Source organism: Leptidea sinapis, chromosome 6 (genome assembly GCF_905404315.1).
Source record: "Leptidea sinapis chromosome 6, ilLepSina1.1, whole genome shotgun sequence".
Taxonomy (NCBI): domain Eukaryota; kingdom Metazoa; phylum Arthropoda; class Insecta; order Lepidoptera; family Pieridae; genus Leptidea; species Leptidea sinapis.
Window position 1 is genome coordinate 14,391,274 of NC_066270.1, and position 23,294 is coordinate 14,414,567.

Consider the following 23,294-nt stretch of genomic DNA (forward strand, 5'->3'; position numbering starts at 1 on the left):
TATTTTGATGTCATCTCTAATATACTAGATTTTAGTAACGCTTCGAAAACAGATGGCACTCTGTGAGAAGAAGCGGGGCAAGAAACTCTCCCAACATTCTTTTTTTTGCGCTCTTTTTAATTAAATATATAATATTGTTCTGTCATTGCTTTTGCTATAAAATAATCATGATCTACTCCCAGGCTGTCCGATCACTTAGATATTCAGCTGTGGAGTAGCAGGATTTACAACTGAGCCATTATTAATAAAACATTTAAATTTATTTATAGATGATGCCTGAACATGCCAGTGGCTGGGACTTTATTATAAAATATTATACAGCTATCACAGCTATTATGAAATCAGGAATACCTACTGTTTCGAGTCATTAGAATTCTGATCCAGTTTTAATCCAGATATAAGTATTAGCTGTTTTATTTAGTTATTTTAATTAGTGCTTACTCATAATTCTAGTTTCAACTAGTAGTAACTTCCATTATGAAGTTTGTTTAACCAAAAATACACAGTTTATTAGAAATCTGCATCTTTCCCAAGCAAAAGAAGCTGATAAGCTGTGTGCACGCAGCCTTATCAGGTTCTATTGCTATTTTTATTAATTTAATAATACTAATACTTCATTATAAAACTACATATTTACTATTTATCTTAGAATTACGTGATTCAGTGTCGTTATTCCTTTAGCAGTAAATAAAAGACTAATAATTAAAAAAAAGTTTTAATTTCAATCACCTTTCTTGACAGCTTTAATTTCGACAATTTTGTTTAAGAATAAAAACCAAAATAAGGCTGACATTATGTAGATCATTTGTGTCAACTGTCCCAATCTTAAATTAGGGAATGTTAATGAAATAAGGATTAAGGAGAGACACCTGATGGTTTCATAGAGTGGTGCTTTTGGGTTGGCATCCAGGATCATTCCGAACACCGTTAGTGAACCGATGATATACAGGGCAAGAACCAATACTGTCACAGGAGACATACTCTGAAACAAAAATATTAAATAAGTTATCGAAGAAATATTATACAGGCACGGACTAGTAAAAAAATAAGGATTCCGTGTCACCTTACATAACAGTGTAGCACCAAAACAAGCCGATTAACGTTTAAATACATAGCCCCACGCACACACTTTCACTACTACAGGCCGATAGGCGGCCATTATGAGAATTATTGTCATTGTCAGATCAGTTTTCGTCTCAATAAAATATTTTAAAAATTCTGTCGTGCGTTGTGAAAAAGCGTAAAAACGATACTTTGTAAGTAGTTGTGGCCATATATAATTATTTAAGGGAAAAAAAGCGCGGAGTCCTTCTTTTTTACTAGTTCGTGTATATAGGATTTGATTTAAAAAAATATCAATTTTGAAGTAAAACTTCTTTAGGCGCGACGGAAGTCGGTTACGGAAAATTTCTGTACCATCCGGTTTTTGGTTTCGTAGTCCATTATTAGGACAGGCAAAGGGTTCGAGCCCATACAGCCATATTCGTTAATATTCAATAACATCGTCATATTGCTATGTGGCAATTAATAATCTAATCTTCAATTTCTTAAATTCAATTATTTTACTTAATGAGCGAAAATTTGAAAACTTGCAAGTGGTATTTATGAATTATACATAGAATATAAAATGAAAATAATAATCACTTATATGAAATGGCGAAATCCCAACGAGGAAGAAAAGAGAAAATCAAGAACCTGAAAATGACTTCACCTGTAAAAAATGTAATTGTTTATTTTCTACTGAATAATATCAATATAACTCAATATCATTCTTTGTAAAATAAATAAAATGACACTTGTTAAAATAATGTCATTATAAAGAATTCCTTTGATTATCGGTAGGGAATGAAATGCCAACTTTGCTTAAAAGATGAGGTTATATCGTCAGCGTTTCCGAGAAAAACAATGCTCCTAGCTCTTTTTTTTATGGAATAGGAGGACAAACGAGCGTACGGGTCACCTGTTGTTAAGTGATCACCGCCGCCCACAATCTCTTGCAATACCAGAGGAATCACAGGAGCGTTGCCGGCCTTAAAGGATCGTGTACGCGCTTTTATTGAAGGTACCTATGTCCTATCGTCCCGGAAACACCGCACAAGGAAGCTCATTCAACAGCTTTGTAGTAAGTGGAAGAAAGCCCCTAGAAAACCGCACTGTCGAGGACCGCCACACATCCAGATGGTGAGGATGATAGCTCTTCAGCAATACGTGAGTACTTAGTTGGTATCACGGCTTTAATTAATAAATATAATTATAATGTATTATGTAGTATATATCTTATTGATACGCACTGCCCATTTCAATGCAGTGCCACTCAGGATTTTCAAAAAACCCAAATATTCTGAGCGGTACTACAACAGCTGCGCTCGTCACCTTGAGACATATGATATCAAGTCTCATTTGCCCAGTAAGTTCACAAGCTATGGCGCCCATGGAACCGTAACACAGTAATGATTACATTACTGCTTCACGGCAGAAATAGGCGCCGTTGTGGTACCCATAATCTAGCCGGCATCCTGTGCAAAGGAGTCTCCTTACACATTACTGCTTCACGGCAGAAATAAGCGCCGTTGTGGTACCCATAATCTAGCCGGCATCCTGTGCAAAGGAGTCTCCTTACACATTACTGCTTCACGGCAGAAATAAGCGCCGTTGTGGTACCCATAATCTAGCCGGCATCCTGTGCAAAGGAGTCTCCTTATACATTACTGCTTCACGGCAGAAATAAGCGCCGTTGTGGTCCCATAATCTAGCCGGCATTCTGCGCAAAAGAGCCTCCCACTGGTACGTTAAATTACTATTTTAAAAGGACCGTCTACAATTTCAATAATTTTTAACTTATATCTCTCTTTTTTTAATGAAAATAAGGGACGACACGAGCGTTCAGCTGATGGTAATTGATGCGCCCTGCCCATTACAATGCAGTGCCACTCAGGATTCTTGAAAAACACAAAAATTCTAAGCGGCACTACAACTGCGCTCGTCACCTTGAGACATATAATGTCGAGTCACATTTGCCCAGTAATTTCACTAGCTGTGGCGCCCTTCAGACTGAAAGACAGTAATGTTAACACATTACTTCTTCAGAAATAGACACCGTTGTGGTACCCATAATCTAGCTGGCATCCTGGGCAAAGAAGCCTCACACTGGTACGTTAAATTACTATTTTATAAAGGAACCTCTACAATTTAAATCATTTAAACAACATAACATTTAACAATTAAAGTTAAAAAACTTATATAGCTTTCACCTAACCCGAATAATTTATTTAAGACTAAGCTTTGAATAATTTGATTAAATAACAGCAGGCACTTAACTCATTGCCAAGAGTCTTTGTAATAGATCATCCATCAAAGCTTTCACAACTTATCTTCCAACAGGGGCTTATAACAAGTTGTTACATTGAAAACTTTGCTTTAGAACTGTCATAATTTAAGGTTTTAAACATTAATGATATAGAAGTTATTATAATTTATCAGGACAATGTTGAAGTATAGCACGTTTGAGAAAGAGGATAACTTATTTCATGTTATTTCTGTGTGAAAAAAAAATTACAAAAAAACAACCAACTTCAAAAACACTATTCCAAAACAATAATGTGCACTAAAAAGTATAAAAATAATTGCGTATTTTTATACAATCTTATTAATTAATCTAATTCTAGTTACGATTATTGTTATTTTTGGAATCGGTGTCCTTCCGCAGCGACCCGTTTTCGCCTCTCGCCTCCTCACGACTCAAGCACATCTCACCTATAACTATGTATGTAGTTACGAACCTATCTTGGATGACACCGACTCCAAAAATGGGACCACACGGGAAGCATCAGCTTTCAAATAAAAAAAGAATTATCAAAATTGGTTCACGCAATCGAAAGTTTTGAGGTAACAAACATAAAAAAATACTGACGAATTGAGAACCTTCACCTTTTTTGAAGTCGGTTAAAATATGAAATATTTGTTTTATATTTTCTTAATACTACATTTTGATATGATGTCATATTCCAATAGTAACTTCTAAGTTAACAATAATTATTGATTAAATATAATAAATATTTAAAAATATATTAAATATCTATATTATATACACGTACGTTACACTATAGCTTTTAATACTTACTTATTGAAACTAGTGGTGGTACTGAAACGTGACGATATGATTTGTTAAAAATATAAAATAAAAATCTCTTGAAATAAAAGCTTACTATGAGTAACAAATATATTAATATTAATTCCAATATCTATACATCTATACATATAAATAAAATTGGAGTGTCTGTTTTTAATATTGGAATAACCGTTTTTTACTACATGTATATGAATATAATATATATGTTACATACACCAAAATAACATTTTTTACAATTTTTATCTGTCTGTGTCTGTTTGTTCCGGCTAATCTCTGAAATGGCTGGACCGATTTTGACTGGACTTTTAATGGCAGGTAGCTGATGTAATAAGGAGTAACTTAGACTACGTTTACTTTAGAAAATTCTTGTGTTTTCGAAAAATAAAGTAATGTTGCAATGTCCAAGAAACGGTCTAACTCTAAAAATAATTTAAATGGCAAAACAACGTTTGCCGGGTCAGCTAGTATTAAATAAATATCATAATATGTCCCTTATTTCTATTTAATTACAGTATCTAAGGATACAATAAATGTGATCCTAAACAAATAAAAGCCACTAAACTTGGAAAAGGGCTCTCGACTCAGGTCGGTTCGAATAATTAAGTTACAGATATTACGGGTGAACAAATTACAGAAATATATAAATAGCAGAGAGATCGAAGATTCAACGAGTACAAGTGTCCTGAATTCTAAAAATTCTTTAAGGACATTATTTATACATAATTAAATAATGAAGGCAATCTTTTTCTGTAGCATTTTTAACTCATTTCAATAAGAAATTAGCAATTAAATCTTTTCTATTTTATACAGGAAAATTTGGTTCTAAGCCATGTGCGATAAACTCCAAGGAAGCAAATTTAAGAAGCTTGCTGGACCAATGCTTTCAAAGAACTAAACGAAAATTAGAAACGAATAAAACCAGCGCCCATATCAGTACTTTACCGCAATTCAAATTCAAATATTTTTATTCAAAATAGGATATGATATAACATTTTGAAAGACAAAAACTACCAACCATTCCGAAAAGTATGTATCTGGCCTAAGAAGCACGGGCGCAAGAATCTCAGCGAACATTTTTTTTCATTAAGATATGTAAAGTCGTTCCATTCCCAGTCTGTGGTATCATTAAGATAGCTAAAATAATAATAATAATTCCTTTATTTCAGGCTACATTGCCCATAAAATAAATACCTTATAGTCTAACATACATATGATATATTTTTTTATGGAATAGGAGGACAAACGAGCGTACGGGTCACCTGTTGTTAAGTGATCACCGCCGCCCACAATCTCTTGCAACACCAGAGGAATCACAGGAGCGTTGCCGGCCTTTAAGGAAGGTGTACGCGCTTTTTTTGAAGGTACCCATGTCGTATCGTCCCGGAAACACCGCACAAGGAAGCTCATTCCACAGCTTTGTAGTACGTGGAAGAAAGCTCCTTGAAAACCGCACTGTGGAGGACCGCCACACATCCAGATGGTCAGGATGATATCCTAACTTGTGGCGTGTCGTGCGAAGGTGGAATTCGGCGGCAGGAATCAGGTTAAACAGCTCTTCGGAACACTCCCCGTGATAAATGCGGTAGAAGACACACAATGAAGCGACGTCTCTACGCAACGCCAAGTAATCCAGCCGTTCACAGAGCACTGTGTCTCCGACAATTCGAGCTGCTCTGCGTTGCACGCGGTCAAATGGATCGAGCTGAAACTGGGGTGCGCCAGACCAGATGACAACAATACTCCATGTGTGGCCGGACCTGCGCTTTGTAGAGCGCTAGTATGTGGGCCGGCTTGAAGTATTGCCGTGCTCTATTAATGACGCCCAGTTTCTTTGAAGCCAATTTGGCTTTGCCTTCCAGATGACCACGAAATTGGCAATCGCTCGAGATTTCGAGACCCAGTATTCCGATACTAGGCGAGGCTTTGAGGGAAGTGTTGTCGATGAGCGGTGATACGACAAATGGGGTTTTTTTAGTGGTAAACGCGCAAACTTGAGTCTTCTGTGGGTTAAATTGGACAAGGTTCAATTTTCCCCATTCCGCGACCTTCTCAAGAGAGGACTCGATAGAAGACACAAGTTTCTCCCGGCACTGGTCGACGATTTCCCGAGAGAGACCTGCATTGCCAGTGTATACAGCATCACCAGTGCTGTCGTCTGCATAGCAATGAATGTTGGAGGTGTCCAACATATCATTGATATGCAGAAGAAACAGCGTGGGAGACAGCACACAGCCTTGGGGCACTCCAGCATTCACGGGCTTCGGGTTCGAGCAATATCCGTCGAGAACGACCTGTATGCTGCGCCCAGTGAGGAAGCTGGAAGTCCACTTGCACAAGCTCTCGGGAAGCCCAAATGATGGAAGTTTGGAGAGGAGCGCCTTGTGCCATACACGATCAAAGGCCTTCGCTATATCCAGGCTAATTGCCAGGCCTTCCCCCTTGCTTTCAATAGCCGCTGCCCATCTATGTGTTAGGTATACCAGAAGATCACCTGCCGACCGACCATGGCGAAACCCGTATTGTCGATCGTTGATCAACTGGTGACCCTCTAGATACACTAAGAGCTGACGGCTAATTATGCTCTCCATGATTTTGGAGAGCAGGGAGGTAATAGCAATAGGCCTGTAGTTTGCCGGATTTGAACTGTCTCCTTTTTTTTGGATCGAATGGACAAGGGCTGACTTCCATGAGTCAGGGTTTACGCTTTTAGAATAATAGTGCCGGAATAAATGCGTTAGCACCGGCGTCAACTCAGGGGCACACGTTCTAAACACGATTGGAGAAATGCAATCCGGCCCGCTCGACTTCCTGACGTCCAACGAAAACAGAGCTCGCCTAACAGTTTTCTGTCTGAACTGTACTTCAGGCATAGAGCTCTGACACCGCGGGATGGTCGGCGGTGTTTTTCCGTTGTCGTCAAGAGTCGAGTTGGAGGCGAAGAGAGTGCACATGAGATCGGCTTTCTCTTTTGCCGTATGGGCCAGGGTGTCATTCCTCATGTGCAACGGCGGCATGGACGGCTGGCTGAAGTTACCAAGAGCAGCTTTCGACAACGACCAGAACTTGCGTGTTCCGGTCGGGTAACTGGAAAGCTGCTCGCCGATTTTAACGACGTGTTTTGACTTTGCACGGTCGATTTGCCGCTTAAAAAATCTGGAGGCACGGTTGTATTTCCTCTTAAGAACTGTGCAGTTCGGATCCTTTGCGCCCAGCGCCGCAACCCAAGCTCGATACGCCTGTTTTTTGCAGTCAGATGCTGCTTTAACTGACGCATCGAAACAGGGCTGTGATCTGCCCTCGATGGGTACTACAGAGTTTGGTTTAAAAACATCCATAGCCTGTAGTACACATCGGCTACTGCAACGGCGCAGGCACTAGGATCATCCGAAGGGAAACAAACCCTGCCCCAAGGGTAGGATGCAAAAAAGGAACTCATCCTATCCCAATCTGCTGACTTGTAGTGCCAAACGCGGCGGGTCGCTGGTGGTCTGCGACGTTGGCGTCGGATAGGCACTACACTCCTGACCAGACAATGGTCGGACGTTCCGAGAGGGGCGTCGACAAAGACCTGATAACCATCGGGATGTGTAGTCAGCAGAAGATCCAATAAGGACGACATGTGGCTATCCACATCCGGGAGCCGCGTTGGCGACTCGACCAATTGGGACAGACCATACGCCAATGCAAAATTATGCACAGATCGCCCTGCGTAGTCTGTGGTACGTGATCCAAGCGATTCGGCATTGTGCATGTTGAAATCACCCAAGACTACGATTTCAGCGGAGGGGATCTGTGCAAGCACGTCGTCAATTGCCGCTTGAACGCAGCCCATGAGATGATCAGTTTCTGCGTTACCACTATGGGACCTGTAGACACACACATAGATGCGGACGCGATCCTCTAAATCTACGTGGAGCCAGAGAGTGGACCAAGGCCACCGGTCCTCGACACTAACCTATGCGAAAAAACATAGCGGCATTAGGCCGCTACTTCACGCCGGTATTCTGTGCGAGTGTGGTAATTAACCCGGACGAGCCTGGCCCGATTGACGTCAAAAGACGGCAGCGTGACTCTCCCACTTCTAAAAAGCCCTTAGTCGCCTCTTACGACACCCATGGGCCTCGGACTCCCCTATTCTTTTTACGCCCCGGGAAAAGTACAGGGCAAAAAATATATAACTTAAATCTACGTCTCATTTTCGCGGCGATGTGAGGCGCGGGTTCGGTAGCTTCCGGCGGTCGGCGACGTCCGCGATACTTGCGGAACACGACCCCTTTTGGCCACAGCTGTACGTCCAGGAAGGTTGATATATGTTCTGTCGGGACGCGAACAACAAAAGAGTTGAAGTCTACTGCGTGACGCGTCACCAACTTTTCGACCCCCAACCGGAACCTTGTCTTCTCCATCAAGTACTGAACAATGTCAGAGGCCTTGGTGGTGTGGTGAAAGCGAGAGACGTAGATATACGTCGCTGGGATTACGGGACGCAGGAGCTGGTTCTGTCCTATCGGTGCTGTGCCACATTGGTTATGACTAGGAGGTCTCCTCTTCTTCCGCTCCACCTTAATGAAGCCATCCTTGTCGGTCAGACCCTTCAGACACAGCTCTACAAGCGGGTTCGTTGCGGGCGTGCCCGCTTCCACTTTCTGTCCTCAGCACTTTCCGCTTTCTGGGTTGCTGGCGGATGGCAGCAGCATAGTCACGTTGAGTTGTTGACGTAACGACACCTCCGAGTGGGGAGGAGGTGAGGGACGGGCGGCAAGTACATTACCACTTACACGTGCGAGCGCAGCGGCCGGTGTTGATTCGAATTTCGCTGGCGAAGCAATGCAAGCCCCTCGTCATGTGTTGATGTTATTGGCCTCTATTGACCTACTTACAACAGTATTGTTGCGCAAAGTCGCAACTTCAGCTTGCAGATCCCTGATGGTGTTCTGAGATGCCTCTAATTTCAACACTACTTCTGCCAGGCCCCCCTTGAGGTTTGTGATGTCCTTCAGCAACCTGGTGACGTCGACATGGTCGAAGGTGACGGGCGGTAACTTGTTCAAGTTCCTTGCCATGAAAGACGGTACGTCGTGAGGATCAGTCACCTTCAGGAGATTTATCATGTCCTGAAGACTTCTCTCTCCCCTTTCATCCCTCCTGCGGGACGGCATCTGGTCGGTTTTCATCAAAACCTCGTACAGGAGCGTCTTGGCATGATCTCCTCAGTCTTGAAATTTGATGCACAGATCTGGATGATGCTGATCTCGTCCATAGTATCAATTGCGTGCTGAAGGAATGCCAGCAATTCATTGGCTATGAGTTTTTCGGAACTCATAGTCATAAAAGCGCGCAGCGGCGGTTGCCGCGCAGATCGCGAATATAAATTATATTCGTAAGTTCAGTGAGCATGTACGTTACCGAGCGCGCTCGGAACTGAGTCTTGTGTTTTGTTGTTTTTAGAGATTTGTGTAACAATTCTTTTGAACTTCGTTATACAGTTGTATTGAACATTCTTGCTATAAAAACATATACATCGCCCCACAAAAGACTTGCTCACTAACTATGGATTCATAATTATTAAAAATAATAAATAAGCAATTTCTTCTTAGAACCGGTGCTTGTCCATCGAATTTGATTGAATCACCAAGTCTTGAAAAGCTACAAACTATACCTAAAAAAAGTGGGCTACCCTATCATCTATCGATCAATTAATTCCATAATTTGAAAAATATATGGAACAACAGACACCTAGCAATTCTCGAGAATAATGATTCTAGTATTTTTTAAAGCTTTCGACAGGATCTAGCGTGCTAGACTGCAGGCTTTCAACTTTTGAAATTCTCAACCAACTGCAAACCATCATAGAAAATTTTGTGATCAACGTTAAGGCTAGCTGTTAAGCAACGCGTTCCAATTTGAATTAAAAAAAATTGGAGTTTATAAGTTGTAACAGTTTTTAAGGCTTACTTATTTATTTTCATCGTTATTTATTGACAAAGTTTGTGAAGTATATCATCATCGTTATCATTTTAGCCAGAAGATCCACTGCTGGACAAAATTGTCCCCCAAAGATCTCCACGACGAACGGTCCTGCTCTGCCATCATCTAACCTATTCCGGCTCTCTTAAACAGATCATCGGTCCATCTTGTGGAAGCCTACCAACACTGCGTCTTCCTGTACGTGATTGCCATTCGAGGGCTTTACTGCCAAAACGGCCATCTGTCCGTTGAGCTATGTGCCCTGCCCACTGCCACTTCAGTTTAGCAACCATCTGGGTTAATGACTTTGGTTCTCTTACGGACCTCCTCACTTCTCTTTCAATGTCTCAGGGAAACTCCGAGCATAGCCCTCTCCATTGCCCTCTGAAAACTACGTCTAACTTCCGTACGTCATCACTGGCAACATAAACTGATTGAAAACTGGTTGTGATAAAATCGCTAAACTCTCTATTTCTTTAAATATAAGAGTTTGTTGCGCCCGCTCTTCTCACGTCTAAGGCATTAGTTTTCGAATATGTGGTAGTTTTTGAATTTCAATAAGTGATATTATATCCTATTTGAATTTGAATATAAAATGGGAATTGAAAAGTGACTGGGTTGAGATCAAAGTAAACATCACCCAGTTGATGTGACGACACACATCACTTACGTTTGAATTCTTTATGAGATTTGTATATATTCACTTTATTTGAGGATCTTGGATACTTTTAAATATGCACAGTAAAATTTTCACAGTTATTTCGTTGCTTAAATAAAAATTATCAAGCTCCATTTAAGGGCTCCGATTCCGAAACGTTAACCTAAATATGGAAATAAAGCCGCAATTTCATCAACTAGGCTCCAAAAAATTGCAAAATCTTTTAAAGTGGATTCTATATATTTTATAGTAAGTATTCCGTAGATTTTCATTTTTGAACAAAACATATAAATTTATTCATAGACGACGTCTGAACAGCAACTAGGACAGATACAGACCTATACAGACAGAAAGTACAGATTTTAGTTACAAATCAGTTTGACATGAAAAAGCAACAATTGAACTGCTAAACGATTTATTAGATGTCGTTATTGAAATATTATTTCTATAATGTACTTATTTGCATCTTACTTATTAATGTTATTTGCGCCTATAATTAAAGTAGCATTTATCTTATTTGTTTTGGCTATATGAAATTAATTTGTTATTATATTCCAACAAAACAAATCTTATAACTATATTTACAATACTATGATTACATTAAATTAAAACAATCATTACGGGGATGCGTACCAAGAATACTCGCAGTATTTCCGCTTTGGATATCTAGGCTGATCTTTTGACCGAAATAGCTGCCAGCGCTTTGGCTTCCAGTAGCCTTACTGAGGCAAGAAGATAGTACTTTGTAAATTCTCCGCGCCTCTGGGCCCCACTTCCAAGTCTCGACACCAAACGGCACAAAGATGTAAGATTCACTGAGATTGACATATTTGCGACGATTGCTGTCTTCGGCAGTCGAAGCAGCAGACCCAGCACCAACTGATGTAACTTGGACATGAGAAGGAGCGAGAGTGTCGACTCAAGTCGCGTTCTTTACCAGCGCCCTTCCCCGTGCCCAAGCCACCAGGGTCATTCTATCAGAACGGTTGCCATCCAATTGTCTATATGATTTTGTATGTGTTGGTGTATGCTTTGTTGGTGCAATAAATATATACTTAAATGAAAATAATATGCAGAAATTTACGAAAATAAAGTCACGTGTGTTTATAAATTATTTGATCCACGATCTACAACTTAACAACATAAGCGGAGAGCTGACACTATTAGCAATCAGTTTCGCACGCGGAGATAACCCCGCTCCATTATGTTATATTTTGAATTGTGTTCGGTCCCTGATCTTTGTCATACTTCTGGCCGAGTGATATATGTATATTACAATGATAATTCGCATCCATATTGACACGAGATGTAATAATTATTATTGCAAATTAAGATACAAACTACGCACAAAGTGATCAAACTTAATTGGCTTGATATAATTTAATTTAACTCTAATTCAAATAATTTTATTTAGAATTCAACTCATTGAACTTCAAAAACTACCACCCATTTGAAAAAGCATACCTTAGACTTGACTTGAGAAGAACGGGCGTAAGAAACTCAGCGGGTAATCTTTTTTTTTATAAAAATATATCGTTGCAACAAACGTGTTTAAACAATTCGTTTGAATTTAATAAGATATGAATTATTGTTTTGTACATTTTCTGGGATCATGTTGTAAAAGCGTAAACATCGCCCAATAAAAGACTTACTAACACGACGTATTTGTTGCTATCTTAACATACTAATTCTCACAGTTTGCAGCAAATTCGGTAATGTGCTTATATACAAGATTATCAAAAATATAGTGAAAAAAAACGGTTTAAGCCGTTTAAGGGAACCACAGATCTACTACTTTTTTAGGTTGCCGTTCGAAATCATTAAGTGATTTAGAATTAAATTAAAGTAATAAAATACATCTAGTTGCTACTTTATTTATATAAATTGAATAGAATATAAATATACAAATGATTTAAGTTTTCTTTAGTGTTAATTCCGCCAATATTTGTTTTCAAACAATTCGACACGTGTTTCGCCTCTACACGAGGCATCCTCAGGACGTGTTGTCTCTCCAAAATCTGGCACGAGACTTGTTTGAAAACAAATATTGGCGAAATTAACACTAAAGAAAACTTATATAATTTGTATAATTATGGATTTCCGCAAAGTAACACCAACTCAGTAAATTTTCAGAATAGAAATATATTTATTTACCATAGGGAGTGACAATAACATAACGTGTTTAAACAATACTTGGTAAACATTTGTTCGTAAAGTGCGTAAAGAATAAGTAAAAAACCTTATGTAAAAACACTCGCGTTAATTAAAGAAAATACTACGTTAATTAACTTTTTTTAATAAATGTTGAACATTTCTACTCCATTCATTCTATTCAAATATATTGTATGGCAGCCTTTTTTTATGACAATAAGGGACGAGACGAGCTGGACGTTCAGCTAATGGTAATTGATACGCCCTGCCCATGAAACCCAAAAAATTCTGAGCGGCACTAAAATTGCGCTCGTCACCTAGAGACATAAGATAGTAAGTCTCATTTGCGCAGTAATTTCACTAGCTTCCTTTCAGATAAAAACACGATAGTGTTTACACGTTACTGCTTCACGACAGAAATAGGCGCCGTTGTGGTACCCATAATCTATCCGGCATCCTGTTCAGCAGTAAAATAAATATTAAAAAATAAGTCACTTACCAAATGATTATGGAAAAGCTGGATAAATCCGACTAAAACCAGAGCATAGTGGCATATAAGGTATGCACTGCACCATTTGGGTAGAATGACGTCATACTTCACTCGTGTGTGAATCGCCGGCTGAAAACAAAACAATGCAACAATAGAAATATAAACATAGGTACGAGTTCTGTCAGCTGGTAATTGCTTGTACGATTGTTAACGAACAAACTTTTTTAATTTTTTCAGGACGTTTCACGTTTTATTTTCAATTGAGTAAGTGTACCGTCGACAATATTGATCCATGATACACTTTTTTGATAATTCTTATGCCTCCTCTCCACAATCGGGGATGATCGTTACTTGTATATTCGTCTGTCATCGGTAAGTTAATCGTTGATTAGCGTGTAAGCATTCACACGATTGTCCGTGATCATATTTTATTGTGCGGCAGTCCTTCAAGATGGATTTAATGGATTTCATGATTTAATAATATTGGTGAGCGATTATAAACCTTATACGATAAATATCTGAGTAACAGGGCAGGGTCACCAAGCACTGGGCTGAGAGCATAGAGAGAGAGAAAGAAAATATATAATACCATTTTATTATAATATTATTTGTGTATATATAGGCCAATAATTTTGAATATGACGTAAATAAAACAATTGATTTAGTAATAAATTGGATGACATGTAACAACCTAAATATTAATTTAGCAAAAACTAACTTTATTAGATTTAAAACAAAAAACAAATCTGATGTAGATTTAAGAATTAATTTCAGGACAATCAATTAAAGAAGTACAAAGCAGCACATTCTTAGGTATAACCATTGATACCTACTTAACTTGGACTCACCATATAGACAAGATTTGCAATAAACTCATAAAATTCCGTTACGTTCTTTCAAGATTACACCAAACTGCATCTGTGGAGGTAGCTCTTTTAGCATATCATGGTTACGTAGCCTCGAATCTTAAATATGGTTTATTATTATGGGGCTCATCAACTCATTTTCAAAGAGCTTTCGTAGCACAAAAACAATGTGTTCGGGCTATATTAGGTATCCCCCCGTACGAATCTTGTAGGCCACTATTTCGTTAGCTGAATATATTAACACTAATTGGCATGTATATATTGAAAGCATGCATGTTCGTTAAAAAACATAAAAATTTGTTTAAAACTGTTAGACAGGTTCATACACGCTGCACCAGAAATGGTCATACACTGGTTTTGGATAGACCACAACGTACTTCATTGCTTCAACGTAACGCATACGGAATGTGTGTTAAATTATTTAATAAAATACCCGAATGTGTACAAAATTTACCCGAATATAAATTTAGATTAACTCTTAAAAAATTTCTATTGACATCAGTATATTATAATGTAAGTGAATTCTTGAATTGTCACATAGATATTTAAATTTCTTATTTATATAAATAATTGTAAATCACTGACATTTGCATGCTTTGTATAGAGCTGAATAGCAAACTGTAAACATTTGTACTGAAACCATCTTGTAATGAAACCTATTCAATGCAAATAAAGTTTATCTTATCTTATCTTATCTTAAGACAAAATAGTGAAGAGTGATTGTGCATATTTATTTCTTTAAGTTTTGCTCTCAAAGTGTGGGTCTATCTTTTAAGATACATGTGTCGTGGTGGAATTAAATATTGTAATAATACTTACGTCTTCTGGCATATCTTGGAAACGCACATAGCCCCCCGCTTTCCAGCTCGGATAGTTGAATACCGCATGGAATTTGTGTGCAAGCGTCTTTTGGTCTTTAAATTTCTGCACTATGTAGCGATTGTAGAAGGTCTGTGAATAATAGGTGGCTTTTAGTAGTGCAGTGCTAGTACATTTTACTATTAAGCATATTTAAATTTATTTCTATGTAGTTACCCATGAGTACGTTAGACTAATTTCTTGTTCTAACCTGGAAATAGTCCCTAGAAATAGACCATGATTCCCTATCAAAAATATTTTATTTATACCACAACGGTGCCTATTTCTGCCGTGAAGCAGTAATGTGTGAGTACTACTGTATTTCGGTATGAAGTGCGCCATAGCTAGTAAAATTACTGGGCAAATGAGACTTAACATGTTATGTCTCAATGTGACGAGCGTAATATTGTGGTGCCGTTTTCGCGGTTTTTCAAGAATCCTGAGCGGCTTTGGATTGTAATGGGCGGGGCGTATCAATAACCATCAGCTCAATGTCCTGTTCGTCACGTCCCTTATTGTCATAATAAATAGCTTATGTGTAACAAATTTACCTGTAAATGAAGTGGATTGAACGAAGGCTGGTTGTAGATGAGGCCGTAAATAATTTTGTCACCTTCCTTTTCAGCTTTGAATGTTCCAAAGAGTTTATCCCATATTATGAGTACTCCACCGTAATTAACATCAATACAGAATGGATTGCTTCCTGGAAACACAATAGTATTTGATTGAATATTAATTCGAACTTCATTGCGCCCTTAAATATAATCTGTGGCAATGCATAAAATTTATACATGTGTTGAAAGCTTGTAAAAAAAGTTCTAATACTATTATTATGTCTTTCTGTTGTTTAGTGTTCAATAATATTTTCACATTTCTTATATTTAAATACAACTCGAAGCGGATAGATCATATTCATATGGTAGATTTGGATTATACGATAGATAGATGACAGCAGTCAAAAATTGTGTTCCTTTAATTGTTCATGTACACTTCAGTTAATGTTAAAACGATGTTTTAGTTAAACACAAGCTAAACACTGTTCTGTAATAGCAAAAGAAAAACTCCATTTAGGATGTGGTTATTGCTAGATCACTGTCTACAAAACACGTGTCTAAGTCATGTTTAAATTATTTTTTGATAATAACACCCTATTTGCTTTGTTCATTCATTCGTGGGGAACAATATAGCGATTATTTTCAAATGGTTTGTTGAAATTATATAAAGATACAACTCCGCCTGCAAGTACCAAACATTGTAATAATATTATATCCACGCCACTTGCCCAACAGAATAAATTAAGAATGAATATATATGCTTTTTTGAGCGGTGCTATGATTACGAAAAAATGTAATAAAATGTATGGGGAGATGTTTATTTTACTTGAATCCTTCCTCTAAATGTTTTGAGTTTTCTTGAGTGTTAATTCTGCCGATATTCGTCTTCAAACAATTTGACACGTGTTTGTGCGTGATGCGAGGCATCCTCAGGAGATGGTATCTCGCCAAACTCTGTCACGAGACTCAAGACTCAAGAATTATGTATTGCCGCAAAATAACGCTTACTTCAAAAAATTTACTTAAAGTCTTCATTTATTTTAAGTCCCCCTCTCTCATTATTAGGTTTGACTTTACCTGCTACTATTTAAATAATATTCAAGCAGGGTTTGTCTGTTAGGTTTGCTACGAGTTAAATTATATTATATTGTAATTAATAATATATATTATTGATTACAATATAATATGATAGATAGATAGATATGTGGAATTAAAATTATGAATTAGTTAACATTAAAAATTTTGATTAAATTTACACAACATGGCTGCAAAAATTGAGAACTGAGAAAGTTCTAGAAATTGGGTCATTTGAAACTTGGCTCAGCTTTTTATAGCTAGAGCAATGAAATGTATTTGAAACAGGGTGGCTGTTTCAAATATTGATTAAAAGTTTTGGAGTGCTAATACCGTTCCTAGTTGGTATTTTTCCTTTAATATTTAGTGGTTCTTCTTCTAACATTATATAATATTATGTAAATAATACTGATTTAGCATAACAACAAATGAATTAAACATCACAAACTAAAGAAAATTAACATAAGACCCTGCCAAGTATGAATTTACAACATGTGATGTGTGATATGAATAGTACTTCTATTTGAAATTATTAAAATACTAGTTATAGTTTATATTTGCAGATAAGTTAAAATTTGTTTGCGGATATTATTTTCTAATGTGTGTTTTCTTTTCTTAAAAACCAATGGTTTTAAGGTCGGGGGCATGTTCGCGCCATAATTAACCTAATCACTTTAATGTCCTCCTTCACCTATACCCAACCCTATACAACCATCTCCGTCGCTCTAGTGAAGGGTTCACGATGGGCTGTCGCCCACCCTAGCTTAAGCCTGACTCTTGGCATAACATTAAAACTACAACAATTGACAAACTGATATTGTATATCCCTACCAATGATTTGTCAAAAGTAATTGGTGCAAACAAACATGCGCTTGATACAGTTGGACGTACGATCCTGTAGAGAGCAGATGTTTTGAGCGTAAGGCCCGGTTTCCACCAAAGCGGAGAGGAGACAAGACGCAAAGCGGTTAGGTTATTTGCACCAAAGCGGAGAGGAGATGTGAGCTGTGAAATCTCGAAATTAGTCAACTGATGTCTATGAAAGGAAGGCGGCTTGTCGTTACAAGAGCTATATTTTAACTTCCTCAAGGGAAGAGGAAACAGATAAACTGAAAATATTATAAAAAAACCGACATGAATAACCACAAACATTTTATTACCGACTATAGTAAATGTAATTGTAGAATATTTTTGGAGCCCCCTTCTATTTTTTAGTTAATACTTTGCTAAACTACTAAAGTCGGTTAATCTCTGTCGTAAATCCTATTACTCTGTGTCGTAAATCCTATTACTCCACTGCTGAATATCTAAATAATCGTACAGCCTGGGACTAGATTGTGATTATTTTATAGCGATAGAAATGATTGTACAATATTGTATATTTTTATTGAAAAGAGCGCAACAAAAGAATGCTGGGAGAGTTTCTTGCGCCGCTTCTTCTCTCTCAGAGCGCCATTGTTTCCGAAGCGGTAGTAGTATCTAGTAGTTATTAGAAAAGACATCAAAAAGAATGCTAAAGGAATCAATTAAAAAAAAAATGCCTTTTGCCTTTTTACAAATACGGAACGAACAAAAAGTGTGCGAGACGCGAGAATAATTTGCGGGTAAAAGGGGTGCGCGAGGGTGGGTCGCACCGACCGGCCGCCCGGCTACAGACATCGCACATCTCCGCTCTGCCTCGATGCAAACTCGCTCGCGGCGTAAAATCAAAGAAAAATGAGATTTTATGCTCTTCTCCTCTCCGCTTGATATATTTCCACCGAAGCTAAGCGGAGACAAAATAACGAAATCTGAATGGTTATCAAAACGCATCTCCTCTCCTCTCCGCTTTGGTGGAAACTGCGCCTTCTGCTGTAAAAATAAAACCAGTCCCTATCATCTCCCCTTAGTCAGTATCATCAGCCTGACTTTTATTACACTAACTAAGATTAAAAATAAGGATAAAATATCTCACCATGATGTATTCTGTGGTGACTTGGAGAATTAAGCACGTATTCTAAAACACCCAAGCTCCTCACTGCTTCAGTATGAATCCAGAACATGTACAGATAACTGAACTGATGATGAACTACGAACTGGGCTGGTGGAATCGCCAAAGCCAGAGGAAGATAAAATACCTGTAAACATATATATCTATGTAAATATGTTTTTGAGGGAAGCGTAATTTTTGTATGTGCAAAGTTATCTAGGGGTGTTGACCACTTTATTATGTGAGTAATGAGTAGGACACTAAAACGATTTAATTTAACTTAAAAAATAGGATACAATATCATAATTTAATTAGGTATGTTTATTATTACTTATTTATTTTACAATAAACAATATCATTTTAATACGATACGTAACTCTCTCGTCATAAATCTTCACTCCCTCTAAAATTCGCCTCGCCCAATCATTTTCGTAACGTCAGGCGTGCGTACTCGCAATATTAAAAAGAATAAATATACTTTAGATAATTAGTTTCTTTCAGTTGTAAATTATAATATATTTATATAAGTTATGCAAGATATGCTCAGGTTTGTTTGTTATATTAGATTGAAAATATTTAATTGTATGAGCAGTGTTTGCCCAAAAAAATAAATACTTACTTTACAACCGAGAATATAAGCGGCGATTGTCACTTACAACTAAATGACCCCTAAAAGTTAACTCCTATTAGTGTCAAAATCGGCCGCTGTATATTTCTTAAGAGGTTTTAGAGCGTGTTTTGACAGCTCAAGCCCGGGTTTTAAGTTAAGTAAAGACAAAATATAACGATAGATTAATTAGTTTTACAAGTTCGTGTTTCGTGTTATTGACTGATTAATTTTGTATCTATTCTTTCTTTAAACATAGTACAATATATATTAAATCTTTTTTAATTATGCTTACCACTAAACTTCTCAAGGGCTTAAACTAAATTGATGGGATTTTATTTAGATGTGTTCCTGGGTAGCTTAGATATACTATTGGATCCCGGCAATAGATTGCGTCGACATAGGAACTTTATTTACGGCTTGAAACTTCGATTATAGGTATTCGATATTAAGTTGAACTTAATGGTGAAAAGGTCCCGTTAGACATACTTTTTTAGACAAGCTAGACGTTCAGTTTTTTTATGATAATACGGGACTAGGCGAGCAGGACGTTCAGCTGATGGTAATTGATACGCCCTGCTCATAACAATGCAGTGTCGCTCAGGATCCTTGAAAAACCCAAAAATTCTGAGCGGCACCACAATTGCCAGCGTCACCTGAGACTTAAGTCTCATTTGCCCAGTAATTTCACTAGCTACAGTGCCCTTCAGGCCGAAACACAGTAATGTATTGCGCCAACCGAAATAGTATTTCTACGCTGGCGATCTTCGTCCATTCCCGGATTCCAGCGCGTCCTTTGTCCTCTACTTTTCCCAACATTATAAGTTCGAGCAGTTGGTATCTCTTGAGTCTCAAGACGTCGCCCAAATATTCAACTTAAATTTTTGACGGTTTCCAGTAACTCCCTGTCATGTTACATAATTCGGCTTTGTTTTTATACGATGTGATTTGACTATATGTATAGAACGTCATTTATGGTAGAAAAAAGCGCGCTACACCTAGCCGGGATTCTGTGTAATTAACGTGAACCTGATAATTCACCCAAATTGATTATTTTTAAAATAGTTTTTTTCCACTATGGGACAGTGTAAAATATATGTTATATCTGTTCAAGCTAAAACGAATGCAACTAACATCAATAAATTAGTCTCAGTTCTGAGGCATTCATTTTGGAATGGGTGGTAGTTTTTGACTTACAATAAGTGATGTCACATCCTATTTTGAATAAAAATATTTGAATTTGAATTTGAATATGGTTGTGGTTCCTAGAACAGTTCAGTGCAGCCCTGTTTCACTGCGACCATTATGATCTATTGTGATAACCACTGTTAACTATAATAGCTCATTGCGGAGATTGATTCTTTCCTTGAATCTTAATATTTTTTGTGCAATGAGCTGACGTATTCAAGTGGTTGTAGGATTGATTTTCCCAAAGAAATCCTAGAAATGCCTTAAAAGACGACATTCAGAGAGAATGTGGAGCGGGGTTTCATCTGCGCGATTACAGAATCTTCATACTCTGCAATATCTGATGATCTGCAGTGACCCGTTAGTTTTTTTTTATGAAAATAAGGGTTCAGCTGATGGTAATTGATACGCACTGCCCATTACAATGCAGTGCTGCTCAGGATTCTTGAAAAAAACAAAAATTCTGAGCGGCACTACAATTGCGCTCGTCTTCTTGAGACATAAGATGTTAAGTCTCATTTGCCCGGTAATTTCACTAGCTTAGTTAGTGTCCTGGTTAGAAATACGTAAGTTTTCCCTACTTAGCCCTAGTGCCTCATGCGGAGCTAATAAATTAGTTGCTGCAAAACAGTTTTCCTACTTATAGTTATAAATTATTCAATACTTTAAACGAGGATATATTAACCAATTTGTATCCATATATGAAGCGATAACTATCCGGTTTTCTATTAAGGAACATGTGCCGTTGAACCTAGTAATGTTCAGTATTTATTTATATCAACTAAATATAAAATATTTTTAGTATTACGTTTATGTATATTTTTGGTATTATGAACTTTATGATTATAAATATTTACAATTTTTTCATCTACAGGATTTACTGTAAAGTACAGCCACAACCTGAGAGTTGAATAAAGTATACACGATTTTATAACGATACGTCACTCGAACGGTTAGCTCAGTAGGAAGAACACTCGCACGGAACGCGAGACGTCGTGGGTTCGAGTCCCGCATCGTTTATAAAATGTTTATTTCAAATTTTCTTTGTGTATTATAAATATTTCTTTTGTATTGAACGTCAGCTAACAGCTTAAACTAGTACTCTTCATTTAATTTAAATATACATTTCTGTATTTTAAGGTAGAGCTTAAGAGTGGTTAGCTTAATATTATCATGATGCGACCATAACCTAATCTTACAGAATTGTTTTGAAAGAGAACATAGAATATTTAAAATGATTTTGTAAAACAAAAATTACTAACACCTTTAATTTATTCAACAATATTAAAGATACTATATTTATAAACATAGCTGCCCCGATAGATTTGTTCCATTTTAAATGTTAAGGGATGATATTTAATGTTAATTTTCTAGTTCAGCAATTTAAGAAATTCCAAGAGATTTTGCATTCCAAAGACTAAAACCATATATGGTACAAGAGGGCTAAGTAATCTTATACCTAATATTATAAAATATGAATGCCAGATAACCTACAAAATTTATATGAAATTAATGAAACTGAAACGTTAACAATTATATTTATAACAATAACTGTATTTATATGTCGACTAGTATAGATATAAAATACAATTTTGTATTTTATTATTATAATTATTCTAATGTACCGCTGATATTCGCGAGCGACAACTTACCCAGTTAAACCCTTTGGGGGTTTTCGTGGTATTTAGATATGTAACTTTTATTGTATGTTTTTGTTTTGGTCAATAAATATAAAAACAAAATTCCGCTGAGTTTCACAAATTTCACCCTTTTTTTTCCTCTAGCCGAGGTATCATCAGAGGCTGTTGACTCGCAAAACGCTGGAGTAAGAGACTCACGTGTCGAAATAATTTTGTGAAACTTAGTGGAATTAGCACTAATTGGTAATTATTACATTTGAAATAGCATTCGAAATCCGCAAAATAACATGTTCTCCAATTAAATGCTTTGAGTAATCCAATTAAAAATATGTTTTTTTTTTTCAGAATTTGTGTTATTAATGACGCAGTTTGTATAAGATAACTTCAAGCAATGACTCTCAACCAACTTTAGTTTTTTTAAATGTTGAATCATAGACTACAACCTTAGATAATAAGATTTTGCCTAGATAATTGGCTAGATAGAGCGACTCTTGCCTAACAACGCATGACTTTAGTGTGCGTGAAAGTTCCTGTCTTAAGCTGAAATCTTTAGAGCGAGCTAAGAGTTTACTCAGACTTTACTCACGTAAAAGCTGTCTTAACTTTAGCGCAGCATAATTTCAATCCCGTCAATTAACTATAAAAACGTAATTAAAGATTGCGCTAAGCTTACACTTAGCTAAGTTTTACGTAAGTAAAGTCTTAGTATGGTTTATAGATCTCAGCTTTACACTCGCCATATGTTAGGCACTTTGATTTAATGTGCGTGCGTTGCTAAAAATTTAGGTTATCTGTTCGCCTCTAGTTTTTGTAACAGTCTATCTAGACTTATAAATTATTTAAGACTGAAACCTTCCTTTTCCCTACATTCCGATACTTACAAATCCACACCACCCCTGCAAAGCAGACTGTCGTATCCCAACCCCCATATTGAAGTCCTCAGATGTGTGATGAACTTGATGCTGAGCCCAAAGAATATGAACCTCTGAAACAAATTATTCAATCATTCATATAATATCTTCATATCTTCGTTCTATAAATCAAAGTTTCCATCACGAAAGCGTTTAAACCAAAATCGCACGGTGCGTGCAAGTAAAGTAAAAGTTGTATTTATATTGCTCTTAAAAAATTGTAGATTTTCGA

General features: G+C 37.2%; 1 protein-coding gene across 4 annotated transcripts in view; it reads right to left on the bottom strand.

Moving 5' to 3' along the window:
* Positions 1-701: 701 nt before the first annotated feature.
* The window catches only part of LOC126965033 (alkylglycerol monooxygenase-like), a 53,585-nt gene continuing 30,992 nt past the window's right edge, over positions 702-23,294 (bottom strand). For all 4 annotated transcript variants that reach the window (XM_050808460.1, XM_050808457.1, XM_050808459.1 and 1 more), the window contains exons 5-10: positions 23,033-23,136; positions 18,702-18,864; positions 15,671-15,822; positions 15,081-15,212; positions 13,405-13,524; positions 702-982 (exon numbers count right to left, since the gene is read on the bottom strand). In XM_050808460.1, the coding sequence (XP_050664417.1) occupies positions 722-982; positions 13,405-13,524; positions 15,081-15,212; positions 15,671-15,822; positions 18,702-18,864; positions 23,033-23,136 (932 nt within the window). In that variant the 3' untranslated portion in view covers positions 702-721. The remainder of the gene's footprint in view (positions 983-13,404; positions 13,525-15,080; positions 15,213-15,670; positions 15,823-18,701; positions 18,865-23,032; positions 23,137-23,294) is intronic.